The sequence below is a fragment of the Schistocerca nitens genome, chromosome 5, assembly GCF_023898315.1.
Source record: "Schistocerca nitens isolate TAMUIC-IGC-003100 chromosome 5, iqSchNite1.1, whole genome shotgun sequence".
Lineage (NCBI taxonomy): Eukaryota > Metazoa > Arthropoda > Insecta > Orthoptera > Acrididae > Schistocerca > Schistocerca nitens.
This window is the reverse complement of record NC_064618.1, coordinates 151438430-151459386: the sequence shown is the minus strand read 5'-3', so window position 1 is coordinate 151459386 and position 20957 is coordinate 151438430. Positions and strand designations below refer to the sequence as shown.

The 20957-nt window shown below is 41.1% G+C and overlaps 1 protein-coding gene across 1 annotated transcript in view; it reads left to right on the top strand.

The window, feature by feature from the left end:
* Nucleotides 1-20957, top strand: part of LOC126260320 (uncharacterized) — a 392453-nt gene that overhangs the window by 327757 nt on the left and 43739 nt on the right. The window contains exons 4-5 of the mRNA XM_049957644.1: nucleotides 5465-5760; nucleotides 5854-6297. Coding sequence (XP_049813601.1) covers nucleotides 5465-5760; nucleotides 5854-6297 — 740 coding nt within the window. The remainder of the gene's footprint in view (nucleotides 1-5464; nucleotides 5761-5853; nucleotides 6298-20957) is intronic.

Here is a 20957-nt window from a genome sequence, read left to right as displayed (position 1 = left end):
TAGGAACTTCATCAGGTCTGCTAAAAAAAAAAAAAATCCACTTACTACACCTCAAAATAATAATTCAAGTTGGAGGATCGATACAACAAATAAATATAATTAATTAGTTGTGAGCTGTTCGTCAAAATGATCCAGATCCTCTGATATTCTTTAAATGTAAATGCTTGTCATCGAAATGATGTTATTGTCCTCATATAGCTCTGCAGCATGCACTGATCATCGACTACACTCTAAGTCATTCAAACATTCAGAATGCATAAAGGAAATAGTTTGTTCCTTGAAAATGAGGATTGGAGCCTAGAATTCACTGTTGGAAATAATCCAATGGCATAATTTTTTGCGGGAACTCTTCATTCAAGCCATTGGTGCCGCGTGGAAAGAGATGGATCCATGATTCCTTTGCTTGCAACTGTCTGTTCACATTTACAACATCGTCCTTAGTTTTGCGAACAATTTCATTTGTGTGTCTACTTTACTCGAAGCCACATTAACATCTAGTAGCTCGTGACCAATTGGTCCCATTACAGTTGTTTGCACGGGAACGAATTGCGATGCATTTACTGGCTGTGATTCTGTGTCATTTTCGGCAGGGACTTCTTTATCTGCTTGTATCGATTGATATGCCTGTAAATATTGCTGCACTGGTACGTATCTTCCTCTGACGGAAAAATTGATAGCATTAATTGAAAATTGTTTGCCGTCATTGGAATGCACAGTTCGGGGGATAATACGAAGGAATTCGTCCGTTGTATCGCATTCCATAACACAGGCTTATTCATTATGTGCTCCGCTTCTACCCTTTCGTCAATATGAATGCGCGTCAGTGGAATAAAACATGTTATCAAAATGCATGAGACCGTACGCATTGCGAGCAACAATCAAAATTCCGACGTTATGTTCGGCGAACAATAAGTTTATCGAAGTACAAAGATTTAGGAAACTACTTCCATAATCTTCCCTGTTAAGTAAACTGCCAATGAAGATTCCATTTACATCACCTTACTCAACAAGAAAGGCATTCTCGAGCATGAGTCCGTCATGTCTTACAACATGAATAATTCTGATCTCTAAATACCCGCGATTATCAAGCGGAAAGGCACCTACTTGGTTTCTACTTTCCCAATCCATCTCCTCAGTCAAGTTTCGAAGTAAAACACTGGCATTCCATTAGCTTCGTGGTAGAGAAGCAGCACGAATCAAATATTCCTCGATCATATAGAATAATTGGTGTCCAATACTTCCGGATTGTAATATTTCCACATTGGTTTCATTCCAGTAAGCACTACAGTTTACGATAAAACATCACTTCGCAAGTGATTTGGAACGTCACTAGCATGATCCTAAGATCAGTTTGGTCGTTCTGGCTGAAATGGAATGGCGCGGACGACATCCAACGTATCTAATCACGCAAAACGATTTACTCTTACATACTTGAAGAGTGGGGTATTGGGAATAAGCTAGTCAAGAGAGTTTTAGACACGATTCGGTGGAATGTTATAATCTGTGAATATATTCATGTTCTCCAGTGTTTCAGTCATCACAACAGTTACTTTGTATCTGCTCCATAGAGGAAACAATTCAAACGTCTTTCTACATCTATGTCTACATCTGCAACTACAACTATACTCTGCAAACCATCGTGAGGTACATGGCACAGGATACGTCCCATTCTACCAGTTATTACGGTTTCTTCCTGTTCCATTCATGGAGCGCGGGAAGAATGATTGTTTGAATACCTCTGTGCGTGCACTAATTATTCTGATCTTATCCTCACGATCCCTACTTGAGAGATACTTAGGGGGCTGTAGTATATTCTTAGAGTAATCATTCAAAGTCGGTTCTTGAAACTGTGTTAGTAGTCTTTCTCAGGATAGTTTACGTCTATCTTCAAGAGTCTGCCAGTTCAGTTCCTCCAGTACCTCTGTCATATTCTACCATGGATTAAACAAACCTGTGGCCATTCGTGCTGCCCTTCTCTGTATACGTTCAATATCCCCTATTAGCCCCATTCGGTATGGGCCCCACACACTTGAGCAATATTCTAGAACCGGTCGCACGAGTGCATTGTAAGGAATCCACCTTGTACATTAACTACACTTCCCTAGTATTCTACCATTAAGCCGAAGTCTGCCACCTGCTGTACCCACGACTGAACTTATGTGATAATTCCATTTCATATCCCTACAAAGTGTTACACCCAGGTATTCCTATGAGCTGCCCAATTGCAGCAGTGGCTCACTGATATTACAGTCATAGGACACTTCGGTTTTTCGTTTTGTGAACTGCAGAAGTTTACATTTTTGAACATATAGAGTAAGTTGCCAGTCTCTTCACAGAGTTGAAATCTTATCAAGATCTGCTGAATATTTATGCAGCTTCTTTGAGATAGTACTTCATTATAGATCACTGCATCACCTACAAAAAGCCTGAGTTTACTATTGATATTTTCTGCGATGTCATTAATACACAATATGAATAGCGATATACTTCTCTGGGGCACATCCGAAAACAATTAAATCTTCATCAGAGAAATTTACATCTACGTTGTTGTAGCTGTTCAATGGACTAAGTTGGTACAGAATGAAATTTTATCTTTTAAACTAACCAAACTCTCATGTACTCCCTAGTCGAAATAATGGCTATTGCACACTCGCTAGGGGATGGAGCGATGTGCACAGTGCTCTGCCCGCAAAAATTCCAAGAGGAATATGAACTACCGCTTTACATCTGTTGCCACGATACGTGAAGCACGCCGCCTTCACTTTGCAGACGTCTTCACTATTTTTCCACACATAGGCTGCGAGACGAGAGAGCTCTGTTAATTTAGTTCTCAAAAATGCTTTTATGTGACGTGACTCTTCCCTCTGTGTCTCTTCTACGTCACACAGTATGGCTTCAACCAACCGCTTCCTTGTTATAGGTGAATTTTTATTTTTCTTGCCGGCTCGCCGCTAGCCTTGTTAATGCTGTCTAGCCACTTGCCACCATCTCGGCTGTGTTTATTTAAAAGGTATTATATTGTTCTAATCTAATTTCTTTCTGCACTGCAGCTGGGCCTTCTTTTGTTAATGTCAATTGGGGTTTCCCAATGCCATTAGCCACGTGCATAGACCTCCTCCAAACTGCGTTCACTTTATCTCATTTATGCATACTCTTGTCGTTATAAGGGTAGATATTGTTTTGTTATTCGGTACATGAGGGTATTACAATTTCTTCCTGTTAACAATATAGACTTGAAGAACGAGATTTTCACTCTGCAGCGGAGTGCGCGCTGATATGAAACTTCCTGGCAGATTAAAACTGTGTGCCGGACCGAGACTCGAACTCGGCAGCTTTGCTTTTCGCGGGCAAGTGCTCTGCCAACTGAGCTACCCAAACAAATAAATTAAAATGTGACTACCAATGGTACAGTATTTGTTAACTGTCATCAGCAGTTTATGTGGATCTCAGTAGGAAAATTTTTCATTATGTTATGTAACTTTTTGTTTTAAGATAATGGTGCAGTAATTTTGTATCACGTAACTGCAGTTAAAACAGTTATTATACAGCCCCTATTTCTAATGTAAGGAAGGTTTCCTTACATTACTGGTCGAACATCACCGCGGAAAACATAGTCGAAGGTTGTGTAAACTTAGTATATACTGCTTGTGATTTTCATAATTTGTGCTAAACTTCTTATCCTACAATCGAACATGTGTATTCAATCACCTCTGGATGACTTCATAGTTTCTATTTGCCAAAATTTCTATTATGTTCACAACTGTTGCCACAGTCATCACTTATTACTGTTGCGCCCAGAAGCTGAACTAAAAAATTTCTGTCCTGAAGTACACCATAAATTTAAGTTTTTTCTCGTACACTGCACAGCCAATGTCTTAAATGACATAATGCTTATCTACGTTTCTTATTAATATATGGTTGTTTATATTGTATACAATTACATTTCTTTGTTTATTAAGCTGATCAACTTTTTTTTCCATTGTATGGCTTGGGTTTCGTATGTATTCCAACGGTCATCCACAAACACTATTTCACTCAGTGAACATTTTTTGTAATTGCTCTAACTGTGATTCATTCTATTGACTGATATATATTGGTCTTTAGATTTTTATGTTTCTTAGTTCGAAACGATTTGGAACGAAGAAAATTACCTAGAAGCTATAGGAAATACGATATCGGAACAACGAAGAAAAGCATTTTTAAGCTTCAATTGACATGAGGGAACTAATAATTAAACGTCACTCACAAACAACGAGTAGAAACTGTTATAGTTGGGACTTTGAGCATATCAGACGTATCTTTTCTAAAGTACATATTTTATATTGTAATTAAGCTCCTTGAAAGTTATTTCTATAGTTGGGAGTGTATGGTGAAACTGTGTTTAACAAGTTTCTCGCTAACAATCTAAAAACTGTCTGACTTATTAATTCCGATTAGAGATTGAGATCGAGAATTTGCGTAACTACCCTATTTCTGAAGATGATCTTACCTGCCCAAATTAATTTTTAGAAATGTGATTTTAATTAATCTGAAATGCATCTCACTGTCTGTAAAGGAGATTGCATCAAAGAACGATTCACGAGAATTCTCAGAATAACTAACTGTTAGGTAATATGAATGTGTCCTATTACTAAACACACATTTGTTGGCTTTACGTGAAACTTCAGTAATTGGAAGCTGTTCTTAATACTCTCAAAAATTTTATCGAAGCCCTACAACATATTCTTACCTTGCAACGAATAACTCGACTCCGCTGCCCGCATCTCGTGGTCGTGCGGTAGCGTTCTCGCTTCCCACGCCCGGGTTCCCGGGTTCGATTCCCGGCGGGGTCAGGGATTTTCTCTGCCTCGTGATGGCTGGGTGTTGTGTGATGTCCTTAGGTTAGTTAGGTTTAAGTAGTTCTAAGTTCTAGGGGACTGATGACCATAGATGTTAAGTCCCATAGTGCTCAGAGCCATTCGACTCCGCTCTGGCTGCACTGGAAATTATGATCTGAAATAAATCACTCTGCAGCAATTTGCTTTCCTACTCTTGTTTTATTTAAGTTTCCTTGAATTCCTAATCCATCATTATTTAACTAATATGAATGCGGAACACCTAATTAGAATACCGAACACATGATAAATGCCTCTCCCTAATTACCAGCACGTAGATTTGTTAGACACAATAAAATCTTTGTACGGCAATAATTACTGAACTCGCGCTTCCAGCTAACAAACTCCAAATGAGTTACCTCTCTCTTTATACTGTCACCTTAACAATCTATCAAATAGAAATCTCTATGCAGTACTTCCGCTATCTAAGCTGCTGACTCCACGATGAATAAATAGATAACTTTCATTGTATTTGCATTCAAAAGTGCACCAAATGATAATATACCAAACTGTTATTTACTACTATTTCATTTAATGTATAAACCTTTCAATCTCTGTACTCTTCAACTTCAGCTTCCTTTCTCTTCCAGAGCCACATACTGCAACTACTTGGGGAACAAATAAAGACGTAACGGGCTCTGAAGTTGGCTCCAATACGGCAGGTGTTCGGAAAGCCAGCAAAATTACAAAGACTGGTATTGACGATCAACTGACGCCGCCTCCAGTAAATCTCCCCATTGGAAATTCCAGTCTGATGGCTACTAATATGACAGCGATAAAAGGCGAAACCTATCTAGGCACAGCAAAAGCAAGAAACCGAGTGGAATCAGAAGCCATGAATGGCGGAGAGTATTCTGGTGGACTTGCAAAGGTGACGATTCAACAGGTAAATTTGATGGTTGTTAACAGTTTTATTCTTGGTATCAAATAAATTTAAAAGTTTCCCTGATTTGTTAGCTCCGTTGGTGCAATGTTTTAGGAATGTTTTGAACGCGACGACAAGTGCAAAACCCAGCGACGACAAGATGGTAACGCCAGATACAACACAACCAACTCTACAGCCGACAAACAAAAGCGCGCGTTGTTGTCCCGTCCCAAAGCCGAAGACATTTCAGGTCCAGGAAGTGAGCCGTCGCAGAAGAGCACCGAACTGGATGGTACTGACAGGAGCTATGAGGTAGCGTATGATAGCCAGGAATTCCAGGAAACCGATAGCGACGAAGTCGGTGATAATGACGAGGAGGCTGATGAGGACACAGCTGCCAGCGAAAATCCAGAGGATGACGAAGAAGGAGAGGATGATGACGACTATGACGGAGAAAGGGACGACATGAACTCTGATGGAGAACCTGAGTTTCCAAACGACGGAACTCCAGAAGAGGACGACGCAGAAGAGCTGGCCGATAACGCAGAACTCAACAAGGCAAGTACTTAGCTCCTTCCAACCTTAGTTTCGTACGGTATTATAAATACGATTTGTGCCAATTTACTGCAAGTCAAGGCCAAATATTTTCATACGAAAAATGCGGAAAGGGCCATAGAAAAGAGTGACACCACATTAATCATTCTATCATACTGGGTGGATACCGATCAACCGGGTGAATTCAAAGCGCAATCTAGAACCTTGAGATCAGTCATAAAGTTATCTGCTGAATGTCTGAAATCTTAGTCAACGTGCACAACACGCAACATGCTATCAATAAAACGGGAAAACACAGTCCAGTCATGTTTGAGACTAGAAAACAAATTAATAAAATTACACGTTAATGTCCTGTAGATGATGAAGCCATCACATTGTGCTTAAGATCGGATTAGGCGAGGTTGGAAACGGAAATCGATCGTGTCTTTTCAACGGAAGCATCCCGGCATTGGCCTTCACTGATTTCGAGGAACAAAGAAAAACACGATTCTAGATGACCGTATTGAAATTTCAACCCACTCCTCGTGGGCGCAGGTGCTTTCTTAATCATTAATTCAGTGTGCTTGAAGAGCAAATAATGTCTATGTAAATTTATTACAACACAATTAATATCACCTTGGAACGCGAAACCTTCTAACAAATTAAACCTATGTGCTTTCCGGGACTCGAAACGGAACCTTGCCATTGCCAGATGGTAATTTCACCAACCGAACTACCCATGCCCGAGAACGTTTAGCAAATGTGACATGTGTAGTGGTAGGGAGGAATTCACGTAACAAATTTGCGAAATTGATTCGGGAATCAATCCGGAATATCGCTGTCGGTAATAGAATTTCTCATTTTACAGTATCATGCAGAGTGAAAAATTAATTCTGTAAGTATAGAACGAATATCGCAAATGCAGAACTAGCACTCCTGGAAGAAAGGATATTGTGGAGACATGGCTTAGCCACACCCTGGGGGATGTTTCCAGAATGCAAAGTTCGCAGAAGAACTTCTGTGAAGTTTGGAAAGAAGGAGACGAGGCACTGGCAGAATTGAAGCTGTGAGGACGGGTCGAGAGTCGTGCTTGGGTAGCTCAGATGGTAGAGCACTTGCTCGTGAGAGGCAAAAGTCCCGACTTCGAGTCTCGGTCCGGCACTCAGTTTTAATCTGCCAGGAAGTTTCAGCTCTTACATTAACATGAGCTTCGCCATACAGAAGAATCATGTCGGTGTATTCTGCAAATGTGTAATCAATCTTCTTGCTCTAATACTCAGACACACGCGAATGAAGCTCGAAGCAGATCAGACAGGAACGATAGACACCAAATGACATCAGCCAGTGCGACGTAAGCACCACCCACATTGACTATCCTGTTGCAAGCCTGTCTATCTAACATGTTTTCAAACGGCTGTAGCACGGAAACGGTACATTTCCGGACATGGGTTCTTATTCAGAATGTTATGTACTCACGTACCTCTACAGGTCCTAGAAGTTTGTAACGGGAATTTCCCAACACATTGTACAAAGTAAATATTATTCGTAAACATCATCCACATGAGAATACTTGCACTACCAGCCTGAACAATGCTTGTTGTCATCTGTATTAAACATCGTAAACCGGTTTTGATGTTTGCACCCCATCATAGATGTGTACCAAGGTATAGCAAAATTCAACAGTCCAGGCCATATTTCATCATGCTTAGAGTGTCGATCTTTTTTCATGTTCTTGATGTCAAATAAGACACAGATTACATTCGATCTGAATGTCTAAAGTAATTGGGGGAAGTGGCAAGAAAACGATGACACTAGCGATCTTACGCAATCTGAAGATTAAAGGAGCCGACAAGTACAGCAATCACGTACAATGAGCTTACCATCTCAATCATGTAAGTTGCTGACAAGAATTGTATACAGAAAAATGGAAAAGAAATTTGAGGATATGTTAGACGTCGATCAGTTTGGCTTAAAGGATAGGTAAAGGCAGGTCTGACCTCGCGGGTGATAATGGAAGCAAAACTAGGAAAAATCAAGACACATTCACAGACTCAGTAGACCTTGAAAAAGCGTAAAATGATGCAAGATGTTGAAAATTCAGAGAAGAATAGAGGTAAACTACAGAGAAAGATTGGTAATACGCGATATGTACAAGAAACAAGACAGAACAGTGGGAGTGCAATAATAAGAAATAAGTGCTCGGATTAAAAAGAGTGTAAGAGAGGGTAGAAAATCTTTCACCTGTACTGTTCAATCTTCACGGCGAAGAAGGAACGACGGAAATAAGAGAAAGGTTCAAGAGTGGTTCAAAGTGAAAAGGTATTAATGATAAGATTCTCCGATGACGTTGTTGTCTGACCGAAAGGGAAGACGAATTAGAGGATTCGTTGAGTGGAGTAAATAGTCTAATGACTCTAGAGTATGAACTGAGAATAAAACGAGAAAAGACAAAAGTTATGAGAAGTATACGAAATGAGAATCGCAAGAAACTTTAACGCCAGAATTGGTGATCACGAGGTAGATAAAGTTAAAGAATTCTGCTACCTCGGAAGCAAAATAATTCATGATCGACGAAGCAATGAGGACATAAAAAACAGAGTACATCAGCGGAAGAGGGCGTTGCTGACCAAGAGAAGTCCTCTAATATCAAACATATGCTTTAATTTGTGGGAGAAGTTTCTGAGAATGTATGGCAGTGAAACGTGGATTATAGGAAAATGGGCACAGAAGTCAATCCAAGCATTTGAGATCTTTAGCTACAGAAGAATGTGGAAAATTAGATGGACTGATAACACAAGGAATGAGGAGGTTATCCGCAGAATTGGCGAAGAAAGGAATATATGGGAAACAATGACGAGAAGAATGGACAGGATGATACGATATCGGTCAAGACATCAGAGAGTAACTACCATGATGCTAGGGGGAGCTATTAGAGGGTAAAAACTGTAGAGGAAGACATAGATCTGAGAACATCGAACAAATAATTGAGGACATTGAATGTAATTGCTATTCTGAGATGAAAAGGTTGGTACAGGCGTAAGTAGGCTGTTTAGGTTTTCATGTGGTAACGCCAAGTAGAGCTCTGTATGAAAATCACTGACTGTGCTGTGTGCAGTCTGTGGCTGTTTGGCATTTTTGGAATATTCATTATTGTAGTGTTGGGCAGTTGGATGTGAACAGCGCGTAGCGTTGCGCAGTTGGAGGTGAGCCGCCGGCAGTGATGGATGTGGGGAGAGAGATGGCAGAATTTTGAGAGCGGACGATCTGGACGTGTTTCCGCCATAAAAAGGAAATTTATGTAGTCCTGTGGAACGGCTTGCCATGCCATTTCCACCTGGCGCCTCAGTTGGACCAGCGTTCGTGCTGGAAATTGAAACAAGAACACCGTGAATTCATTGTCCCAGGAAGGGGAAACTTTATTGACACATTCCTGGGGTCAGATACATCACATGATCACACTGACAGAACCACAGGCACATAGACACAGGCAACAGAGCATGCACAATGTTGGCACTAGTACAGTGTATATCCGCCTTTCGCAGCAATGCAGGCTGCTGTTCTCCCATGGAGACGATCGTAGAGATGCTGGATGTAGTCCTGTGGAACGGCTTGCCATGCCATTTCCACCTGGCGCCTCAGTTGGACCAGCGTTCGTGCTGGACGTGCAGACCGCGTGAGACGACGCTTCATCCAGTCCCAAACATGCTCAATGGGGGACAGATCCGGAGATCTTGCTGGCCAGGGTAGTTGACTTACATCTTCTATAGCACGTTGGGTGGCACGGGATACATGCGGACGTGCATTGTCCTGTTGGAACAGCAAGTTCCCTTGCCGGTCTAGGAATGGTCGAACGATGGGTTCGATGACGGTTTAGATGTACCGTGCACTATTCAGTGTCCCCTCGACGATCACCAGTGGTGTACGGCCAGTGTAGGAGATCGCTCCCCACACCATGATGCCGGGTGTTGGCCCCGTGTGCCTCGGTCGATGCAGTCCTGATTGTGGCGCTCACCTGCACGGCGCCAAACACGCATACGACCATCATTGGCACCAAGGCAGAGGCGACTCTCATCGCTGAAGACGACACGTCTCCATTCGTCCCTCCATTCACGCCTGTCGCGACACCACTGGAGGCGGGCTGCACGATGTTGGGGCGTGAGCGGAAGACGGCCTAACGGTGTGCGGGACCGTAGCCCAGCTTCATGGAGACGGTTGCGAATGGTCCTCGCCGATACCCCAGGAGCAACAGTGTCCCTAATTTGCTGGGAAGTGGCGGTGCGGTCCCCTACGGCAGTGCGTAGGATCCTACGGTCTTGGCGTGCATCCGTGCGTCGCTGCGGTCCGGTCCCAGGTCGACGGGCACGTGCACCTTCCGCCGACCACTGGCGACAACATCGATGTACTGTGGAGACCTCACGCCCCACGTGTTGACCAATTCGGCGGTACGTCCACCCGGCCTCCCGCATGCCCACTATACGCCCTCGCTCAAAGTCCGTCAACTGCACATACGGTTCACGTCCACGCTGTCGCGGCATGCTACCAGTGTTAAAGACTGCGATGGAGCTCCGTATGCCACGGAAAACTGGCTGACACTGACGGCGGCGGTGCACAAATGCTGCGCAGCTAGCGCCATTCGACGGCCAACACCGCGGTTCCTGGTGTGTCCGCTGTGCCGTGCGTGTGATCATTGCTTGTACAGCCCTCTCGCAGTGTCCGGAGCAAGTATGGTGGGTCTGACACACCGGTGTCAATGTGTTCTTTTTTCCATTTCCAGGAGTGTATATATTATGACTTTTGAACATTATTAAGGTAAATACATTATTTGTTCTCTAACAAAATCTTTCATTTACTGACTATGCCTATCAGCGGTTAGTGCCTTCCGTAGTTACAATCTTTTATTTAGCTGGCAATATTGGCGCTTGCTGTATTGCAGTAGTTCGAGTAATGAAGATTTTTGTGAGGTAAGTGATTCATGAAAGGTATAGGTTATTGTTAGTCAGGGTCATTCTATTGTAGGGATTATTGAAAGTCAGATTGCGTTGCGCTAAAAATATTGTGTGTCAGTTTGTTGATGATCAGAATAAGTAAAGAGAGAAATGTCTGAGTACGTTCAGTTTTGCTCAGCTGTTTGAAAATCAAATAACGTAAGAGGTTCACCAGCACAGTAATTTATAATTTTCGAAAGGGTACGTTTCACAGGAGAGGAATCCATGACGGGCCACATAAAACCGCCGAGAATACTGAAAGGAAAGTGACTATTGGCTGTTTCCACACGCTCTGAGCCTTGCGACTTGTGGCGAGTGGAAGTACACGTAAAGATTACTGCTAGCTGAGTACCTGGCATTGTCAGGGTACGTTTGTATCCAGTCTTATCAATTCCGTCCTTCTCCTATTCCCGTCCATCTCCCCTCCGTCGTTGTTCTTCTGTTTCAATTTGACCGTTTCTTCCCCCTCTCTCTATCTCCTCTCTCTCTCTCTCTCTCTCTCTCTCTCTCTGCCTCTCTCTCTCTGTGTTTGCCTCTGTCTCTCTCTCTCTCTCTCTCTGTGTGTGTGTCTATCGCCTCCTCCTCCTCTCTTCATCTCGTCCCCTCCTCCGTGTCTCCATTGCCTCCTCACCCCTCTCTTGGTCCATCTCAACTACCCTCCTCTCTCCGTCCATCTCCCTCTCCTCCTGTCTGTGTCCATCTCCTCTTCCATTGACATCTGAGTGTTATATCTAGCGTGTGTTTACTTTTCCAGGGTCGGATCACTCCACTGTTTACTTGCGCATATTACTCCGCTCTGGACTTTTCTTCTGGTTAGCTGTTCATTTCGTGAATTATGCCGTCAGAAACCGCCTGTTTCTTCCACCAGTCTCTGCGGCAGCGCCATTGGGAATGATCATGAACTATATTCCACCTATGAAGAGTAGAACAGAAAAGCACTGTTCTGGATTAAAATTTAAAACAGTCTTGATCGCAATCTTGTTAAAATATTTTTTTATTGGAGTGAGTGACCGGTTTAGACTCTATGAAAGAGTATCTTCAGACTCCAGAGCCGTGGATGGACACTGCTAGATGAGTTCCGACGACCCTCGACGCTCGTGTAACAAGATTGCGATCAAGACTGTTTTAAATTTTAACAAATTTTAAGATCGCTATGTTTTCAAAAATTTCAATAATTTTGCTGTTCTGGATGGTATGGCTGCTCCCCAGATATTACTGTCAAAAGTTGAATCGTCTTACATTCCTCACTATGAACTGATTACTATTACAGTCTGTGATAGCTGATGGTGACTCTAGTCAACAACACCTTTTTAATGTAGCAGTCGTTTCAAGTGGTGACAGTTTAACTACTGAAAACTCTCGGTCTATTGACTTTGTTCTCTTAAACCAATGAACAGTTACTCAAACAGGCAATCGGCCTTTATATCGCCCCACAAACAAATAAAAATTAGCTCAATCTCTCGGTTCCGACCATACTTTCGGGAAGTTTTAACTGATTGTAGGGCAAATGCTGAAACCTGAAATCACCCCTGGAATATCTCCAATGGTGACCCCTTTCGCCCACTATCAGCTCGCCTCGTATTTTACTGCAAGAACTGGTCGCTGTAATGGAACTGATGTGGAGCAGCGCTATCTACATCTCGCGACAGGTAGAGATCCAAACACTTTAAAAAATGCACTGCGCAGGGCATAGATCATGAGATACAATACACATGATTGCATAGGCATAATTTTCCCACTATTTGGACCTAGAAATCTCCTCTTAGTTTTTCGCCGTCTGTTATATCAAAATTAAGTGATGACTAGAGTGTTACCACGTCGTTTCACAATTTGCGATGGAATTCCTCATTACGCGAGTTGACACATCTATTAGGCGGTGTTGTGATTCCTGTCGCAGGTGTGCAGTCCAGCCTTCCACAGACCGCACCAAAACAATTTAGTAAAGTGTACCGCGAACCCAGTTTCGTGACTGTAATACCAGTTAATTAGCGCCGGCCTTTTCATTAACCTCACACTGCTGACCGGATTAAATTTGCATGTTACAAATGCGGCAGCTGCGCGAGCCGCTCTGACAGCGTCGGTTTCTGCGAATCCGCTGTTGTTATCGCACAACGTGCGAAGCTCTGGGCAACTCTCAATTATACATTTATCGCTTTACCGATGAGTCCGTTGCTGCGGCATTTCTTTTTATTTGCACTACGTATGTATTGGCCATTCGCAATTACAAACTCATGTGTGTTCTATCTGAATATCGCATATTGCCCGCGACTGATACCTTTCTTTTTTCAATCAGTCAAACAAGACTTCACAATCTTTCAGCGATATATTTGTACTTAGCACTTCCTTTCCTTCTTCAAGTAGCTAACGAAAGTTTTTCAAACTTTCAGCAGTAGATTTATAGTTAGCAGTGGTGCGCCGTACTCCTTTTCAATTACGTAAGACACTCGCTGCTTAATAATAGTGATGCACAGTTTAAATGACACAATATTTTCGTTCCGATCTGCTGGAAGTGCTTGCTATTATTCATTTAGAGATTACTGTTGGTGAAAATGAATTGGTTTGCGTCGAACAATGCGTTGTCGTAGTCAGAATTATTACAAATAGTGAAAAAATATACAGTAACACGTCCCAAATTGGGCGCTATTTTCGGTCGCCGAAACGTACCAGTTTCATTACCAATTTAAAAGATAATTAAGAAGTCTGAAGAAAGTGGTTCAGTTGCTGTAGTTAAAACAGCAATGAGACACAGCACCTTCTGGTCTGCTGGAAACATTGCCTCAGGTTTGACCGAAGTCCCCTATGCTCAGTTCGCCTTCGATTACAAGAAATTTAGAGAAACGCCGTGCAATAAAATCTGACAAAATATTTTCATCTACACTCTAGCAAGTTTCAATTGAAATAACAATTGCATCCAACCCGCTATTTGCAGGCGCTTGAATTCACCGGCTGGGTGCTGCCAAGCCAATATGTGGATGACAGTTTAGCGAAGAATATCATCCTTAGCTACGATGCGCATTTCCTAATGTACAGAAAGAAGTGTAAATGGTGAATTAGAGGCGATTAAAATAATCGCATAACACTTCATCAGCTGATGCGTGCACAACGAACCACTGTTTCGTACGGATTTTTGGCTAGCGAAAGCGACAGGGTCCTACATTTTCAAGAATACCGTAAGTATCCCCTGATAAATAAGTTACCTTAGCCCCAAAAGGAGGGGATGGACCTCGAAACCGAGTGAATCCAATAAGATTCTGTCTTACCGCGGGTAATCGCTCTTATTGCTGCAGGGGAAATTTCAGGGTCGCCTCATCTCGCTGTATGGGGCCAGAATCAGCCAGCAAGAAAAGACGCCCTGCGACAGTTTACTATGGGGTTACGTGAAATCACATGTTTACTCGAACAAAACGAATAAGATTCCTCTCCCTCTTCCTCCCCAAGTTAAATGGCGATATTGAGCATGTCATTGCGGAAATCGATCCAGAAGGATGCCAAAATGTTATTAAAAATTCGTAAGAGATTTTAATAAGGTTTCAGGTGGACATTTGTCGGGTACTGTTTTACGCTCGGATACGAATTGTATACTGATGAGTTTAGCGTAAAAGTATTTCAGTTGTTCAAGAAATTAATGTGTGTAACTCAAAAATTAAATTATATATTCTTATTGGAGCATCCTTAAAAAGCTATCAATAAGGAAAACTATATCAGACACATTGAAATTTAGAAAACAGAGTGGATGTTTTTAATTAAATGAAACGACTGTATTGTACGAGGGGTGTCAGATAGTAAGTTGTGATCGGTCGCGATATGGAAACGACTGTGAAAATCCGATAAATCTTTGCACAGATTTGTTGGGCAGTGTCTCTAGTATGACCCTAGATAGCATCACGTCGCTTTTCTCATTTCTCAGTTCACAGTGAGCGCGTAAAAATGTCTTGAAATTAGTCTGCCAAGTACGAGGCCCTGGGGAGAAATTTTCGCCTGAAACTATGCAGCCAACAGTACATAACTGTCGTACGTTTTCTTCTGCAATACAGTTCTCAGCCGCATTCTGTAGGGGCAGTGAATCGTTTTCAATTGGAAATGTTTGATTACCAATACAACCCATAATTGTCTCCCTCTGAGTTTCATCTCTGCTCGCATGAGCCGCTGGCTATCAAGACAACTTTTGTTACAGACAACAAGCTGTAGGCCAGTGTAGAGAATTGGCGGAAAGCAGTGACGGCTGCCTTCTACGGTGAAGGTATTGGAAAGTTGGTACAACGCTACGACAAATGTCTAAGTCAGAACGGCGACTATGTAGAGAAGTAGCTGGACGTTGTAGCTAAGTGTTGCAAATAAAACATTTCTGATTTTGACTGTGGTTTCCGTCGATGATTATGATGAAATTATGATGACAACACAACACTCAGACCCCAACAGGATAAAATCTCCAACCTGGCCAGGAATCGAACCCAAGTCCCAATGATAAAGAAGCAGCAACGCTAACCACTGGACCACCAGCTGAAGACTCGTTAAAAAAAGATACTCCTAATAAAACAAGCGAATCTGAGGTAGTTTGAGTCGGAGAAAAAGCTCTGATTATTTCAAGGACGTGGAGGAAAATTGGCCTTGTCATCTTGGCATGTGCCTAGAGAAATTTAGGGAAATTATGATTAAACTAATCTCGATAGACGGACAAGGATTTGAACTGTCGGCCTCGCGAATGCAAATGGCTCTGAGCACTATGGGACTCAACATCTGAAATCATCAGTCCCCTAGAACTTAGAACTACTTAAACCTAACTAACCTAAGGACATCACACACATCCATGCCCGAGGCAAGATTCGAACCTGCGACCGTAGCGGCCGCGCGGTTCCAGACTGTAGCGCCTACAACCGCTCGGCCACTACGGCCGGCTCGCGAATGCAAGTCCAGTGTGCTAACCATTACCTCATTTCGCGTAGCAAAATTCTGTCCAGGGCCAATGTTGACGTAAATAGTGGATATAACACAATAATAATTTTTTTTAAAACTCCCAATCAATACAATATTCTGTTCTGTTACACACAAGTTGGCACCAGCCAAGGACCTATAAAACTGAAAGCACAATATTAACACTTTTTTCCCATTGTACGTTACAGTCGAGCAGTTCGCTGCAAGTCTCAACAGTTCTCTTGAAAATCCACTTCGAAGTTTTCCGAGCAGCCTTAATACAGTACAGTAAGGTCGATATTTCGACAGGCGGTGTACCTATGACGTAGGGAGCTTGTCTGCCATTTGAAAACCATGGGCTTGATTCCTGGCTATCGTATATTTTTAAACAAATAATTTCTGTGAGAAGTACATGAATGTGAAAAAATTTAACATGTCATTTTTTTAGATATAAGCCATCTCTATTAACGATCTTTTATGAAAGACTGGTAATTAAGAATGTCTATTTGCATTGAAAACTGGATTTTTGTATGCAGTGTGTAATTAGATATGAAAAGACGCACATGTTTTATAAAAATCATAATTCTATATGTGGCAACTAGCATATCTTTGACAAATTGTATGTTTAAATGATATAACTATTAGAAATGAACGTAAAAAAAAGAGGAAAACGACTGAAATGAGACTCCAGTTAGTGATCTAGTGATTAAGCATCAAGTGCTACCTATAAATCCATCTTTATTTATTTTCGTTTCACGAAATGCTCCTCTGTTTAAAGATTAGATTAGATTAGATTTACTTTCATTCCAATTGATCCGTAGTGAGGAGGTCCTCCAGGATGTGGAACATGTCAGAAAAACAACAATACATGACAAATATTTACAACTAAAAGAAATAAGCTAATGTACCACTCCACAGGTCCCAAGTGGAATGATCGTCATTTTTTAATGAACACTAAGAGTAATTTTACAAATACTAATGCACTGAATTTAAAATAAAAAAGTTTTTTATTTATTTATAAGGTAATACAACTACTGTAATACTTATTTACAATGAACACATTACTGCACTGAAATGGTGCAGAAGTTAGATTATACTAACACACACACAGACACACACACACATTTTCAATGAACACATTACTGCACTGAAATTGTGCAGAAGTTATGTTGTACTTATATACAAATTAGTTGGTTTTACTAAGAAATTCATCAATGGAGTAGAAGGAGTTGGCCACCAATAAATCCTTTAGGCTTCTCTTAAACTGAATTTCATTGGTTGTTAAGCTTTTTATGGCTGCTGGCAAGTTATTGAAAATGTGTGTTCCTGAATAATGCACACCTTTTTGTACAAGACTAAGTGACTTTAAATCCTTGTGAAGATTATTCTTATTTCTAGTATTGATTCCATGAATTGAGCTGTTGGTTGGAAAAAGTGATATATTTTTAATGACAAATTTCATTAAGGAATAAATATATTGGGAAGCAGTAGTTAGTATCCCTAGTTCCCTAAACAGGCTTCTGCGGGATGTTCTTGAGTTCACACCACATATAACTCTCACTGCACGTTTTTGTGCCTGGAAAACTTTAGCTTGGCTTGATGAATTACCCCAAAAAATAATCCCATATGACATTATGGAATGAAAGTAAGCATAGTATGCCAGCTTTTTCATTTTTATGTCCCCTATGTCTGACAAAATTCGCATTGCAAACAGAGATTTGTTAAGACGCTTCAGAAGTTCTGTGGTGTGCTCCTCCCAGTTGAATTTATTATCAAGCTGTAATCCCAAGAATTTAACACTGTCCACTTCTTCTATCTTCCTGTCATCGTATGTTAGACATATACTCTTGGGACACCCCTTACAAGTTCTGAACTGCATGTAGTGTGTTTTTTCAAAGCTTAGTGACAAAGAATTGGCTAGGAACCAGTGATTAATGTCCACAAATATTTTATTGGCTGATCTTTCTAAGACTACATTTGACTTGCTATTTATTGCAATGTTTGTATCATCGGCAAATAAAACAAACTTGGCATCTGGTAATGTTACTGTTGAAAGGTCATTGATATACACAAGAAAAAGTAAGGGCCCCAAAATGGAACCTTGTGGGACCCCACATGTAATTAGTTCCCAGTTGGATGAGGCCTGATAGCTTGATACATGTCTCTTTCCTAATAACACCCTTTGTTTCCTGCCAGAGATATAAGATTTGAACCATTTTGCAGCATTTCCTGTTATACTATAATATTCTAGTTTACTTAAAAGGATATTGTGATTTACACAGTCAAATGCCTTTGACAGATCACAAAATATACCAGTTGCCTGCAATTTTTTGTCTAATGAATTAAGCACATTTTCACTGTAAGTGTAGATAGCCTTCTCAATATCAGAACCTTTTAGAAATCCAAATTGTGACTTTGACAGTATGTTATTTGAGATAAGATGGTTATAAAGACGACTGTACATTACTTTTTCGAAAATTTTTGAGAATGCTGGCAACAGTGAAATTGGACGGAAATTTGATGCTATTTCTTTATCTCCCTTCTTAAACAGTGGCTTAACTTCAGCATATTTCAGCCATTCAGGAAATATTCCACTAATAAACGACTGGTTACACAGATAGCTTAATATATTACTTAGCTCAGAATCACATTCTTTAATTAACTTTGTTGATATTTCATCATACCCACTAGATGTTTTTGATTTTAAAGATTTTATGATGGACATTATTTCTGTTGGGGTAGTGAGGGTCAAATTCATATTAAGGAAGTTACTTGAAATGTCTGGTCTAAGGTAATCCATAGCAGCATCTACCGAACCTGACAACCCCATCTTTTCAGTAACAGTTATAAAATGTTTGTTAAAAAGTTCTGCAACACTATACACATCTGTCACCAATGTATCATTTACTCTTAATGCTATTTGTTCCTCTTCATGTCTGGTTCTACCGGTCTCCTCCTTCACTATATCCCATATTGTCTTTATTTTGTTATCTGATATGACTATCTTTTCCTTGTAATATATTTGCTTTGATATCCGTATTACAGTCTTTAATATTTTGCAGTATTTCTTATAATGTGCTATAGCATCAACATTGGAAATGTTTCGGAGTGACAGATACAGTTTTCTTTTTGTTTTACAAGATACCCCTATTCCTCGAGTAATCCATGGCTTCTTTGTAGACTTTGCTCTAACCTTGGTAAGTTTTGGGGGAAAGCAGTGTTCGAATAAGGTAAGCACTTTATTAGCAAAAATGTTATATTTTTCATTCATGCCATGAACGCTGTAAACATCAGTCCAGTGAATGTCTCTGAGGAGTGTCCTAAAATAATCAATTTTTGGCTTACTGATTACCCTTTTGAGCTCATATTTAACAGATTTTATATCCTGTTCAGTATTAACATTTAACAGAAGGAACTGCATGTCATGGTCTGAGAGGCCATTGACTATTGGTTTTGTAATATAATTTTGTTCATTGGACTTTTCTATAAAGATATTATCAATGGCTGTTTGTGAGCAAGTGGCTATTCTAGTGGGGAACTTTACTGTGGGAATTAAGTTGAATGATAGTGTTACTAACTCAAAGAAGTTCTTATTGGGAGAGTCTTTAAGGAAATCTACATTGAAATCACCAGCAACCACTATTTCTTTGTTTTTGGTTGTTAAATGGGCCAGTACAGCTTCAAGGTGGTTGACAAACAGATTAAAGTTACCTGCAGGTGCTCGATATACACTTAATATTATGAAGGATTTTTTGTGAAATTCTAATTCTGTTGCACATGCTTCCATATGCTGTTCTAGGCAAATCAGCCAGGAATTGAACCCAGGGCAGCCAGACGAGCACTGTACCACAGGGCCAAGCTATCTATTAAAAAATTAAACCGTACCTTATGGTACTAAAGACACTCAGAAAAGTGCGGAGTCGTTTCTGTTAATAATTTTTGAAAGTTGCATGGAACGAATTTGTGTAGTTGGTGTATAAGTTCTGAACTTCACGTAACATAAATATAAAAAATTAAGATAATCCGACAGCCGTGTGGTCTGCATGTTAGTACTGCCAGATGCAACAGGGCTACCAAGGCGACCAAGGCTATGGACAAAAACTGCAACACAAACTTAGATGAGATTTAGCTAAGTACAAAAGTTGAACACTTCTTCAGCACGCTTTCAAAGGGAGGACAGAACTGTCTCTTGTACAATGGTGGAATACGCCCCCATCATAATAAAAAAGCAAACGCTTGCATACCCATGCCAGCGCTGCGTAATATCGGAACTTGTAACGAACATTTTGTACTCAAAAGACATACACCAGTCACTTGTTCTCTTCACTGTACACAGTACCAGTCGCACGATAATCTCAACCTGACGACTGCTCAGGTGTTCACCAAAAATAAGCAAGCTACTGAACCACACTCCAGGTGCTCCGTATCCGGTTTTTGTTTGTGTTCTCTCGCTACTGGGTACAGATATAGCTATCAGGTAAGTCCTGTCCACAATAGCTTTGCCCCGTCCTGTATTGGTCTCTGATTGCACGGTCTGACCAGCTCCTCGAAGTAACACGTTGTAACACGATTTGTTGCTGGCCACCAACTAATTCTTTGGTGCTCAGCTACTGTGGCTTGTGGCGACAAAAATGTGTCCTGCATTACAGCACCTAAAACAAGTTCAGAGAGAGCCCCAGAACAGGTCGGGCGCCAACCGATGGCACTTGCGCCACCAGTCACAGCGGCTTCCAGTGAAACCTGAAGTTGTAGTCAGCTCATTTCCCCATCCCACTGACCGACAAATCC